At 36.1% G+C, this 12,145-nt stretch overlaps 1 protein-coding gene across 1 annotated transcript in view; it reads left to right on the top strand.

The window, feature by feature from the left end:
• The window catches only part of PAPSS1 (3'-phosphoadenosine 5'-phosphosulfate synthase 1), an 84,347-nt gene that overhangs the window by 67,086 nt on the left and 5,116 nt on the right, over nucleotides 1-12,145 (top strand). Inside the window, exon 11 of the mRNA XM_006918896.3 lies at nucleotides 2,196-2,425. Within this exon, the coding sequence (XP_006918958.1) occupies nucleotides 2,196-2,425 (230 nt within the window). The remainder of the gene's footprint in view (nucleotides 1-2,195; nucleotides 2,426-12,145) is intronic.

Below are 12,145 nucleotides of genomic sequence, written 5' to 3'. Positions count from 1 at the left end.
CATGTTTGGGGAACAAAGGTCTGTTAGCATCATGCTTTGCCATTTTGTTCATACAGAACTATTGCCGTTCAATGCAAGCAGTAGTAATGCTATAGTAGAAAAAGATGTAGTTCTAGGCCCTTGGCATCCTCTATGCAGCTGGCAAATGGAGAAGGAGAACTAAAATGGGACTCAGGAGGCTTCTTAATGGTCCACGTTTGGAAGTGACACACATCACTTTGGCTCTCATTCCTTTGGCTAGAACTCAGCCACATGGCCACACTGCAAGGCTGGGAATTGTATTAAACTGTGTGCTCAGAGAGAAGGATAGTACGAGGTATATAGAGACAGAGGTATATGGAAAACTGAGTGGGAAAAAAGTCAAGCAATTATTAACTCTAGGAAAAACAGACAGTTGTACAAGGAAGGTGATAAAGATAGTAACAATAGCTGACATTTATTGTGTACTTTAAACAAGGTGCTGTTCTGAGTCCTTACATGTTTCATATATTAATTTTCTTAAAACTTCTATAAGCTAAATACCATAATAATCCCCATTTTACAGATGAATGTTGATTTTACCAAAAATGTAGTTTTCACTGTATTTATTGGATAAATGGGATAGGGAATGAGGTGAGTGGAATAAGAGCCAAAAATCATCTTTTATTGTGGGAAATGTAAATAATGTGGAAATAACATCTGTATTATATAATACTTAAAATGAAAGTCAAGACACGGCAGTATATGCCTAACATTTGGAAGTATAGAGATAAATATCAGTAGAAACAGCTGAAAAAACAGACTCCTCAGGGTGACCAATACAATTGTGGGGTATGAGATTACCCTCATGCTATTGCACTTTCTAAACTATATTGATAAATGTATATGTACCTCGTATAAGAGAAACTGTCAAGAGAGATAAAATGAAAATGATGTATGGTGTTTATTATGTATATCTTATTTTCATGTGGAACAGAGTTTTGTAAAAATCACTAAATAATGGAAACTAGCACTGAAAGGGAGCTAAAACCAGATTTCTAGGCCTGGGTTTGCTTCACACTTTATTGCCCACGTCATTTAACTTTTGGGTAAATTTTCTTCATTTTAATGAAAATGATCTCTTACTTTAATTACTAGAGTTCCACAACTAGGGGTTAGACCAACTTTTGTTTTTAAATGATAAGTCTTAATGTGAAAATATAGTTTTCAAAGATAGTTTTGGATGCAGCATGGCTTTTCGCAATCATACCTTGTTTAATTCTTACCTAGTGTCTTGAGTTGTGGTTACTTAGCTACATGATTTTCTCAGTTCCATTTTATATAAGCATTCATATAATTTAAATGATTTTCATCCAGTGTTTTTTTTTAATCTACTAAAGTATAACATAGAAAAGTGTATAAATCACAGCGTACATACAGCTCAGTGAAGTTTTACAGTGAGCACTCTGGTTATCAGTATCCAGCTCCTGGATTAAGAAACATTAAGAACATTACCGGGAACTTCCTAGGACTGACATCAGAGTGGATTAGGTACTAGCTCTTATTTCTAAAATCGGTCAAAGGGTATAATCTTTCAGTTATAAGATGGATAAATTCTGAGGATCTAACGTACAGCATGGTGACTATAGTTAATAATAGTGCGCTGTGAACTTGAAATTTGCTAAGCGACTACATCTTAAGCGTTCTCACCACACACGGAAGGGTAACTATGGGAGGGAATGGATGTGTCAATTTGGGTGTAGTAAATATTTTGCAGCGTATATGTATATCAAGTCATGTTGTATACTTTAAACATATGCCATATTTTGACACTTATCCTCAATAAAGCTGAAAAAAAAAAAATTACCATTACCAGTAGCTTCCATCAGAAGATCAACTACTAGCCTGACTTCTAACCTCATAGGTTAGATTTTGAACTACATATAAATGACATCTAGTAGTGCATGTAAACACATATGCGTTCACATATCTCTTGTAAGTATAAAATATAAATACATACACATAAACACTTGTACCCATTTATACTTCTAATTTTTTTGGAGTTAGGGGTTGCCATTTCTGATACTGGCTTCCTGATGTGATACATTTAAATTTGTTGAGATTTCCTACTGATTGACATTGATTATATAAGAAGTATACACATTTATTATTCATTTATTACTTGTGAGTACTGGTCATAAAAGCATAATTATCTAATATGAAAACTTTTATCCCAGGTCCAGTGGCATTGCAGAGCACGGATGGTTGCAGGAGCCAACTTTTACATTGTCGGACGAGACCCCGCTGGCATGCCTCATCCAGAAACAGGGAAGGACCTGTATGAGCCAACTCACGGTGCCAAAGTGCTGACAATGGCCCCTGGCCTAATCACTTTGGAAATAGTTCCCTTTCGAGTTGCAGCTTACAACAAAAAGAAGAAGCATATGGACTACTATGACTCTGAACAGTAAGTTTTATGTTCTCTGCACAGATCTGTAAAATACCTTGTGCCCTAAGCAGCTCCCAGGGCCTTAACGTACTGTCTCATCTTTACAACACCTTTACTGATGACAAGCTTTGTTGTACCCATTTCAGAGAAAGGCAAACCAAGGAAACTAATTTCTCAGTATTCCAGAATTTAGAAATAAAATTGAATCTGGTTTCAAGAATTTTGTTGTGAACTATTTAAGGGTAGTATTGACATTTCTATGTCTGCCATACCTACTGAATCTTACTGACCATGTGGAAGTGGTCCAAGGACTTGGTGATGATTACTCTGGTAAGCCCAGGACATCTGTGTAGTCAGAGAGGATTTAACATTCTTGCAACCACTATGTGATGCAGGTATTGATCTAATTGCTTTACTAGTATTAATTATTTCTGACAACGGTCTTGTGGGGTAGGTGCTGTTGTTGTCCCCATTTTATGATTAGTAGTATGCTAAAGCATGCAAAAGTCAAATGATTCTGTAAGGCCACAGAGCCAGTAAATGTCAGCCCAGAAGTTGAACCCAAGCCACTATGGCTCCAGAGCCGGCGCTCCTGACCATTCACAGTGCAACCTCCTTCTTCAGAGATCTTAGGAGGAGCAAACACTAACAGGCTTTTAGTACAAATTATTGGTAGTATTGAACATGGATTTATGTCCCTTTTGATGAAATTGTATTTCTGTCTGTAGATGATATCAATAGGTAATACTTATTGGTAGTATTGAACATGGATTTATGTCCCTTTGATGAAATTGTATTAATTTCTGTCTGTAGATGATATCAATAGGTAATATACTCTGTAAATTTAGAGTGTCAGTTTGAGGCTCTAGAATCAGAAGTTGTAGGTTCTAGCCCAACCTTGCTGTGCAGCTGGAGAATCCTGCGTGACCTCTGGCCTTATTTCCTTATCTCTAGAATAATGGCTGTGGACAAGGTGATACCCTCCCAGCTCAAAAGCTATAGTTCTTCCCATGATCTATAGCACCTAGTTATTTTTATTACTTAGTAGGTACTTATATATATGAGCTATTTTCTTATTGATGGTTATTTAGTTTCCCTGCTTCTTTTTTTTTTCCATTCATGCTCAGCAAATAGAACAAATAAGTATTTTTTATTTATGCTTTGTCAGTGTCACCTCTACTAACAGGTACTAATTGAAATTGACCATGGTCTGATAACCTTTAATCTAAGAACTCTCATTCTTTTTTTCTATGATGGTGCTTTACAATTGACTCCGTTTAGAAATGATCTTGATCCTGACCCTGTGTCTTCATTTGGTGTGGTCCATTTTATAACACTGGGGACAGGAAAGAAAAATAAACCTTTTTTTAAAAAAACATTCTTTTGTTTCTAAAAGGAACATGAAGTTTAGTGTCACATAATTTCTTCAAGATAAATGATAAAGATAGACTGGATAAAGAAAGACTGTTATCAGTGGAGTCAGGGGAATTTGTTGGCTTTTTATTTGATGATGTAAATCATTCTGGAGAACATGCACAATTGCAGGCTTTTCTGAGTGATGAAGTGTAGCTAAAATCCCAGAAAATCTTGAGTCAATGAACAGAAAAGACTTATGTAACTGATGTGGGCAAGCGTAAAATAACTAAGTCTTCCCTATGACTTAGGTGTGGAATTCAAGACTTGAGCAGTTCTAGACTTTTATTTTCTGAATATCTGAAATGTGACCCAGATTCCAGTATCGTTCTGAACCACACAATGAGAAGAATTTACAATGAACCAGAACACTTTTACCCTTGTACAGAATCAGAGTTTGCCAACACCTAGAAATAGTTCTAAATCGTGGCATGTTTAATGTTGTTTTGGCCTAAAAATATGTATGTATGTGTGTGCGTATATCTGCATACATGCATACATACATATATACACATGAACACTATGATTTCTCAGTCTTAAATAATGCACCTATAAAAATCATGTGGCAAGAGTTATAAATAGACCATTTCTACTAAAAGTGCCTTAGAAGCTTTAAAAAAAGAATTTTGAGAAAAATAAGAGCAATTGTAGTAGACCTCGAACTATATTACCACAAAAGGTGATTGAAAATGAAAATATAAATTAAATATTAAGGAAAGTAAAAAAGTTTTGAATGCACTTCTGTCCTTTTGTGGTTAAAATTATATAGGGTCACCATCAGAGGTTCTAACTTAACAGTAGTGAATCCTTATCCACATTTTCTCTTTCCATGGTTTTAGTTACCTGCTGTCAACTGTGATCTGAAAATATTAAATGGAAAATTCCAGAAATAAACAATTCAGAAGTTTTAAATTGCATGCCATTCTGAGTATCATGGTGAAATCTCGTCCTGTCTGGCCTGGGATGTGAATCATCCCTTTGTCCAGCATGACTATGCTGTAAATGCTCTCTCTCTGTTAGTCACTTAGTAGCTGTCTCAGTTATCAGACTGACTGTTGTGGTATCACAGTCCTTGTGTTCAAGTAACCCTTATTTTACTAAATAATGGCCCCAACGCACAAGATTAGTGATGCTGGCAATTCTGTTGTGTCGAAGAGAAGCCATAAACGGCTTCCTTTGAGTGAAAAGGGGAGAACAATACAATATATAGTTTGAGAAAGAGACCACATTCACATAACTTTTATTACAGTATATTGTTATGTGTCCTATTTTATCATGAGTTGTTGTTAATCTCTTACCGAGTAATTTATAAGTTAAATTTTATCATAGATATATATGTATAGGAAAAACAATTTGATATTATCCGTGGTTTCAAGCATCCACTGGGGGTCTTGGAATATATTCCCCTTGGATAAGGGGAGACTCCTGCACTTAGTCTGGGGACAGGCCTACACATCAGCAATTTGTTTGAAAGCTCCCCAGCCGAGAACCCTGAGGAGGGTAGCATCGCCTTTCTTCATTTATAAAACATATAGTGTCAGAGATGGAATGCTGGCCTGGGCTGCTCTTTGCTTCTCACCCAGCATGCAGTTTCTTTAATTCTGTACAAGACGTTATGAACATAATTTGTTTTGAAAGTAATGATAAGTCACTTATAGAGTGAGGAGAGAAAAATAGAATCATTCAGCTAGCGGCTAAATACTTAAAACTTAGGTGAATTTTCATTTTGATGAGTTAAGGAGACAAAATCAGTTAGAACTTTTCTGTTACATGTCCTTGTGCCGATATGTTTCGTTGCTGTGGCTTCTTCACATGATCAGCTGATTTAATCACACGCAGGACCCTAGAACTCAGCTGTGTATAGTTAGTTGACTGGGAGGCCCTTGATAACTTTCATGTTTTGTTAAATCTGTGTAATATTGCTTTAAGTCTCTCTTTTAATCATTCAAAAGCTAAATAATTACATCAGTTCTCATAAGATTTTCCAATGATGAATTCTATATTAGTTGCATGAGTGGCTCATTTTCTTGGAATTTTTTTGAGTTACCGAATCTTAATAAATTGTAACTTGGGAAGCTTTAAAGCTGCTTTAGTTTTTAAATTTTTTATATTGTGTTCAAATACAATTAAGTTGATGGGAATATGTCGGAAAGTGATTAAAATTTTGTGGAAAAGCAATAGTCTTTGATGTAGTGAGAAAACAGTTATTAATTATGTACATATGAGGTTGTCTTATGTTTGATTAATGGACATTATTCAATGCCAACTTTTATGTAATTAATAATTTATAGCTTTTGATTTCACTAAATACCAGTGTAAGACAAGGCTTAGAGAGAAAAAACAAACTTCATGAAGATTTCAGGCAAGATATTATTGATAGGAATTATGATAAAAATCATCTGTTTGTACTTATGAAGTTAAGTAAATTCATATTATAATAGTGACTCAACTTTTTTAGGACTCAAGTAGTTTTAGGGCTACAAGATTAAAGCCTGTTCAGATATTACAAACAAATCTTTAGAGATAATTCTTTTATTTTTGTAATTTTTTTCTCCTTTATGCAATAAATCTTTGTATTTGGGTAAATGTGAAATTATGGCTCAGATTTTTGAAATAGCAACTAACAAAAGGAGAGCACACATGAGTAAGAGTGCCTTGTGGAAATGGGTAAATAAAAGGGACAGGCGGATGGAAATGTTTGTTGTCCAGTTATTTCTACATTGTCAATAGAGTCTTTCATATTTTTTAATGCTGGAGTGTATCTTATATTATGTACTATTAGTGTCATTTTTTAAAATAACATTCTAATCATAGGCTTCCTTCAAGGCCTTTTTACATATTCTTCCCTTTTTTTTTTATATACTTTCCACAGTAGAGCTCATCTATTCTCGTGGTTTCTGTGCGGCGACTTTTAAAGCTATATATATACTTCAATGTTTCCAAGTTGCTAATTGCGTTAGCTTTCTATTACGGTGTAACACATTACTACAAATTTAGCGGCTTAAAACAGTATTCATTTATTACCTTACAGTTCTTTAGGTCAGAAGTCTGGGTGGGCTAGACTGGATTTTGGCCAGGCTGGGCTCTTATCTGAAGGTTCTGGAAAGAATCCCCTTTCAGGATGACCTTTGTTGGCAGAATTCCGTTCTTTATGGTTGGAGGTCTGAGGTTCTCGCTCCTTACTGACTGTTGGCTGAGGATTCTCTCTGCTCCTGGAAGCCACTCTTAGGTCCTTACTTGCGTGCTCCTGCATCTCAGTAATAGAACCTCCCTCATGGTGAATCTGTATTATGCTTCGAATCTCCCTGACTTCCCTTTCTGCTATCAGCTAAGAAAACTCTTTGCTTTTAAAGGGCTCAAGTAATATGGCCAGACCCACTAAGATAATTTAACTATTAATGGTTAATAGGTTAGTAACTAATTGCATCTGCAAAATCCTTTTACTATATGATGACATATTATGTGGTAGTAACACCACAGAGTGAAGGTCATGAGGCCATCTTAGCATTCTGTCGGCACCACTAATGGCATTTGTTTACATTCTTGATATTACTTAAAATGCCTAGAACTGACTTTACTTTTTCCTGTGTCTATCTTCAAATCCTACATTTTCTTGGTTACTTGTTCTTTCCATTATATTGACTCTTCAAGTCCTTTATTTTTGCACCTCACTCTTCATATCCAAGTCTTGTCATTTTGACCACTGAAATATTTCTTGTATGAATTCTTTTCTTTCCCTTTCTTGCCATGTAGTCTTTTCACTACACAAGTATTTCTGTTCGAGTTCTGGGGACCTTTCTTTTCCATTATTTCATAAAATGCTTTGTTTTTATTATTTTTGACATTTCTGAAAACTTGTAGAAGTTTTGACTGTAATTGTGTGAATTTACTGTCTCGATCTGTGTAGATTTACTTCATGACCGTTAATAGATAAGATCTAATTTAAAATCTATTGTAGTTTTTAAAATCTATTCTTTGTTTTACTATACATTTTAAATCATAATTAGGGATATACTAGTATGTATATTTTTGAAAATCAAATTATAATATTTTATGTAACTATCTTGTTTTAAAGTCAATAGGTTATATTGAAATTAAAACAAAACTTTCTGACATTGCTATGCTTTATCCATTTGTTAACTATTTATCGAGTCTTTACAATGTACATGCAATTGCTAGGTGTGGGCACAGTAGTTGGAAATAGGCAGATATTATTTTTACCCTCACGAGACTTCTAAAGAAGACAGGCAATAAGCCACTAACAAAACAGTTGATTTGATTAAGTGCTTTGCAGAAGACTTGCAGGAAGCTCTGCTAGCACTTGTCTGACCAAATCTGGGTTATCAGGGATGGGTTCCTGGAGCAAGTGACATTTGGGCTGAGCTCCAGAAGATGAGTAGGCTTTCCCTTGGTAAAGGAGGTAATAGCATTCTAGACAGAGGGGTAATAGGTGCAAAGGTCCTGAGGTGAAATGACTCATGGAGGGTTTGGGAAGAATGCCTGGGTGGAGTAGAACAGAGAGGAAAGAGATAGACAGGGGCCAGATTAGGCAGTTCTTTGAAAGGTAGGAACTGAAATAACTTTTTAAAAGATAGTGTTATATAGTTTGATTAGATATTAGGAAGTTCAGGTTTTGGATAATTAGGTAAGTTAGATTATACAGATTTATTCTCCCAAGAAATTAACTAAAAATGCTGGATTAAAGAAAACTTTGTCATAAAAGTATCGTGGTGCTGATAAGCCGATCCTTAAGAGCTGTAAGGCCAAACTATTAAGTGAGGGCTAGAATTACAGATATACCAAGCATTGAAGCTGCTTTTGTCCTGGTGGACCTAGCAAATTTGAGTATTGATTTTCATGGTCTTGACCTAGGTGGAAGTCCAACAGGAGACATTTCCATCAGGCTGGGACTGTGTTCTGCCTAAGTGTAAGGAGGAACCTAAAGTGAACCCAGTCTATCCCCCGCACCCAGGAGAATGTGAGCAGAGCACTGAGCTCTAGACTCAAGAGCTCAACACTCTGCTCCAGTGGGCCAAACTCCTATTACCTGGGTGGTATCAAAACAAAACAGATAAACAGCCAAAAAGTCCTCATGCCATGAAATGAGTTTTAGGTGGTTCTGGTCAGCAGAGGGTGTCACAAGATATGGGCCCCTGCCTTGGTTTTCCTTGGTGCTTGCAAAACAAACTTGTAAAACAGGTAGTGGTTAAACAGGCAATACAGAGGGCACAGTTTGCCAGGGAGACAGAGTCAGGGTTCAGACTACAAAGCTGCATAGTCGCTTGAGAAGAACCAGAGACCAAATTGCAGAAAAGGTATTTGGTCACCAAACTGATACTAAAATCCTCAGTGTGAAGGTGTGTATTAGTGCAGGCAGGAGTTAATGTTAGCTTAGGTTTGGGTAGGTTGCGACAAGGGAATTGAAAGAAAGATCGACTCAAAACATCTTAGGAGGCACAATCATTAGCACTTAAAGTATAATTGCTATATTAAATGAAGGCTAATTTTTTTCTTACTAAATATATAAATATCTCCCCATAATCCCCCCATATTTCAAAACAAACAACAACGACAACACATTTTAGTTCAGTATTCTCTGGAATTCCAGAGATGACTGGCAGAGATTTTTAATGGAAAGAGCTGGTAGATATAAAAGTGCAATGCAATTAGTGTAGTGATTATGGTTCTAACAACATCATTATTGTATGCAAGGTAAATTTTAAGTTTTCTGTAGCAGAACAAATATTTTGATTCTGAAAGTGTTTGGATATTTTATGCTCTTAATTATTTCATCATTGTTTGCAAATCAAAAATAGGTGCTTTTTTTTCCCCTCTAGAGGTTTTTTAAATTTTCTTATTTGGAGCTGATCTAGGCGTATTTAGAAACCAAGTCCTGGTTTCTAAATAAATGAGGATAGTCACATGCGTCACAAAAGTAGAAAGCAAATAATAAAACAAATCTTGGTGACAAATATCAAGGGCAGTGTTTAACATAGTTAGACCAATGTCCTTGTTACCTAGAATGCAGTACTTGGATTCACTTAATTTTCTGGTTAACTTGTAAACAATTAAGCAGTTTGGGCTACTGCTTTTTTAAAACCCTTTGAAAATGTATTATTTCTGTCTGTATCACTTCCTTTACTGGCTTAGTTGCAGGAAGCAGCAACTCGTACAAGAAGCTGCATCCAAGGATGTCAGTGTGCTGCTCAGAATAGTCTACGGCAGTCTGCTGAGAGGGAGCTCAGCCATATGCCTCATCTGAGACAATTTTATTTGGTGATGTGCATGTGAGAGCTTCTGCAATTTCTGAAAATTGGGATCCATTCTTGAGTAATCAGAGGCTTCTTTTGGAGGCAGATGAAAAGTCATGTACTCTCTTCTAGGTGAAAGCACAGAAGCTTTAAATTTTGCCCATCAAGATACTTGTGGATCCTTATAAAACCTGTCCATTGGCACTAGGTTAAAAACCCCTATTCTCAAGCTTAGAGATACAGAGAACAGATTGGTGGTTGCCAGAGGCAGGTGCAATGGCTGAAGGGGGTCAGAATAAGTCATGGGGATATAATGTACAGCATGGTGACTGTAGTTAAAAAATACTATATTGCATCTTTGAAAATTATTAACGGAAGATCTTAAAAGTTCTTATGACAAAAAAAATTGTTTTCGGTTAACTGTATGATGATAGATGTTAGCTAGATATATTGTGGTGATCATTTCACAGTACATACAAATATCCAGTCATCAGTACAAACTGAAACTAATGTTATATGTTAATTACACCTCAATAAAAACAAAACAGAACAAAAAAACAAACAGGAAACCCCTGTTCTTCCATACTGTGGTAGATGATAGAGTTCATGACTCTTCATGGTAAAGAAAAGGGTGTTGACTGCAGTGATTTCAGGAAGCCCTGGCAATTCGATATTTGACTGAATGTCTGATAGGAGCTGTTCTCTAACTTTTATTTATAGGACTGGAGTGTGGGAGGGAAACATGATGAATGAAAGATTTTAGTTAATGAGATTCTACTAATTAAATTTTTCTTGTATTTCAAGAAAAGGGCTTTGGTGTGGAAATAAAAATGATTAAATTCATCATGTCTGATGCCAGCTAATGCTTTTTAGTTCCTGGAAAGAAAGCCATAAATAGCTATGGTTTTGAAGAGATGGTTTTTTTTTCACCTCATTCCTAAGGATTCTTAGTGTTTTTCAATGTACACTGTATTATATGTAAGCCTCTTTCAAGTTGGATGAAAAGTTAAATAAACCCAAAATAGTTCATTAGATTCATTTATAAGTTACCATCATTATTTTTAGTTTTATGAGAGAAGAAATTCCTCTTTGTTTCTCGTCTAGTTAGCATTTTTTAAAAAGCTGGTCTAATTGAATATGAACCTTCAGAAAACACAGTTGAAGAGCTCTCTGCTGATCCCAGCTCTTGTCAATGTGACACTTGTGTTGGTGGCTGTGATGGCCACATATGTGGACTGAAGGACAGCAGATGGTTGTAAAGTTTTAAAATCTTCAACAAGTGGAGTTAGTCAAGATGCTGGCCACATGTGTGTGTTCCACATGAGACAAGATGCTGGTCCCACAGGGTCCAGCATAGTCTGCTAGATGGTCTGTTTCTTTTACCCTCCCTGTTGTTCTACCCTCCACCCCCAACCCCACCCCCAACTTTTTAAGGAGTAGGCATTCTGTCAGCTGTGGATTCAAAGAATCTATGACCAAGTAGTTTTGAAAAGAAGAAAAACAAACATACTTGTATTTCTTTTTTCAGGTGCTATGATAGAGTGGTTAACTAGTATAATTAGATGGCCTAATTAGAATAGCTTTGTAGTGAAAGCCTAAGGTCCTTTAATTAATACTCTTTTCTGCTTCTGGCTAATTCTGGATTACTCACAGGTAAAGTTCAGGGCTAATTTTAGATCATTATTGGAAGGCCTCAGTTTTTACTTGATTTAATTATTTATGTAAAATGATGCCATTTAAATATGTAATTGTGAACACTATGATTTGATTACAGATAGTGACTCTTGTGTCAAGTCCTTGCCCCTGACTTCTGACAAAATCCTTATGTGACAGAAGTACAAGTATGAGGCAGAGGGAAATAAATGTGTTTTTCATAGCCAAGGTGGAGTGGAACCACTACCATGTGGAAGCAGAAACTTCAATTTCATGCGAGGAAATGCTTGTGGCATGCGGGGCAGATGGAGTGTGAAATAGCGTCAGGAAAAGAGGTAGGCAGGGACCTTGCTTTTAAAATGCAATTTCAGAAGGAATGTAAGTAAACTTCTGGATTTCAGACAGCTTGGCGTTCTAGGGA

This window comes from Pteropus alecto, unplaced genomic scaffold, assembly GCF_000325575.1.
Source record: "Pteropus alecto unplaced genomic scaffold, ASM32557v1 scaffold5, whole genome shotgun sequence".
Taxonomy (NCBI): domain Eukaryota; kingdom Metazoa; phylum Chordata; class Mammalia; order Chiroptera; family Pteropodidae; genus Pteropus; species Pteropus alecto.
Note: the sequence above shows the minus strand (reverse complement) of the source record. Positions and strands in the feature narration are given on the sequence as shown.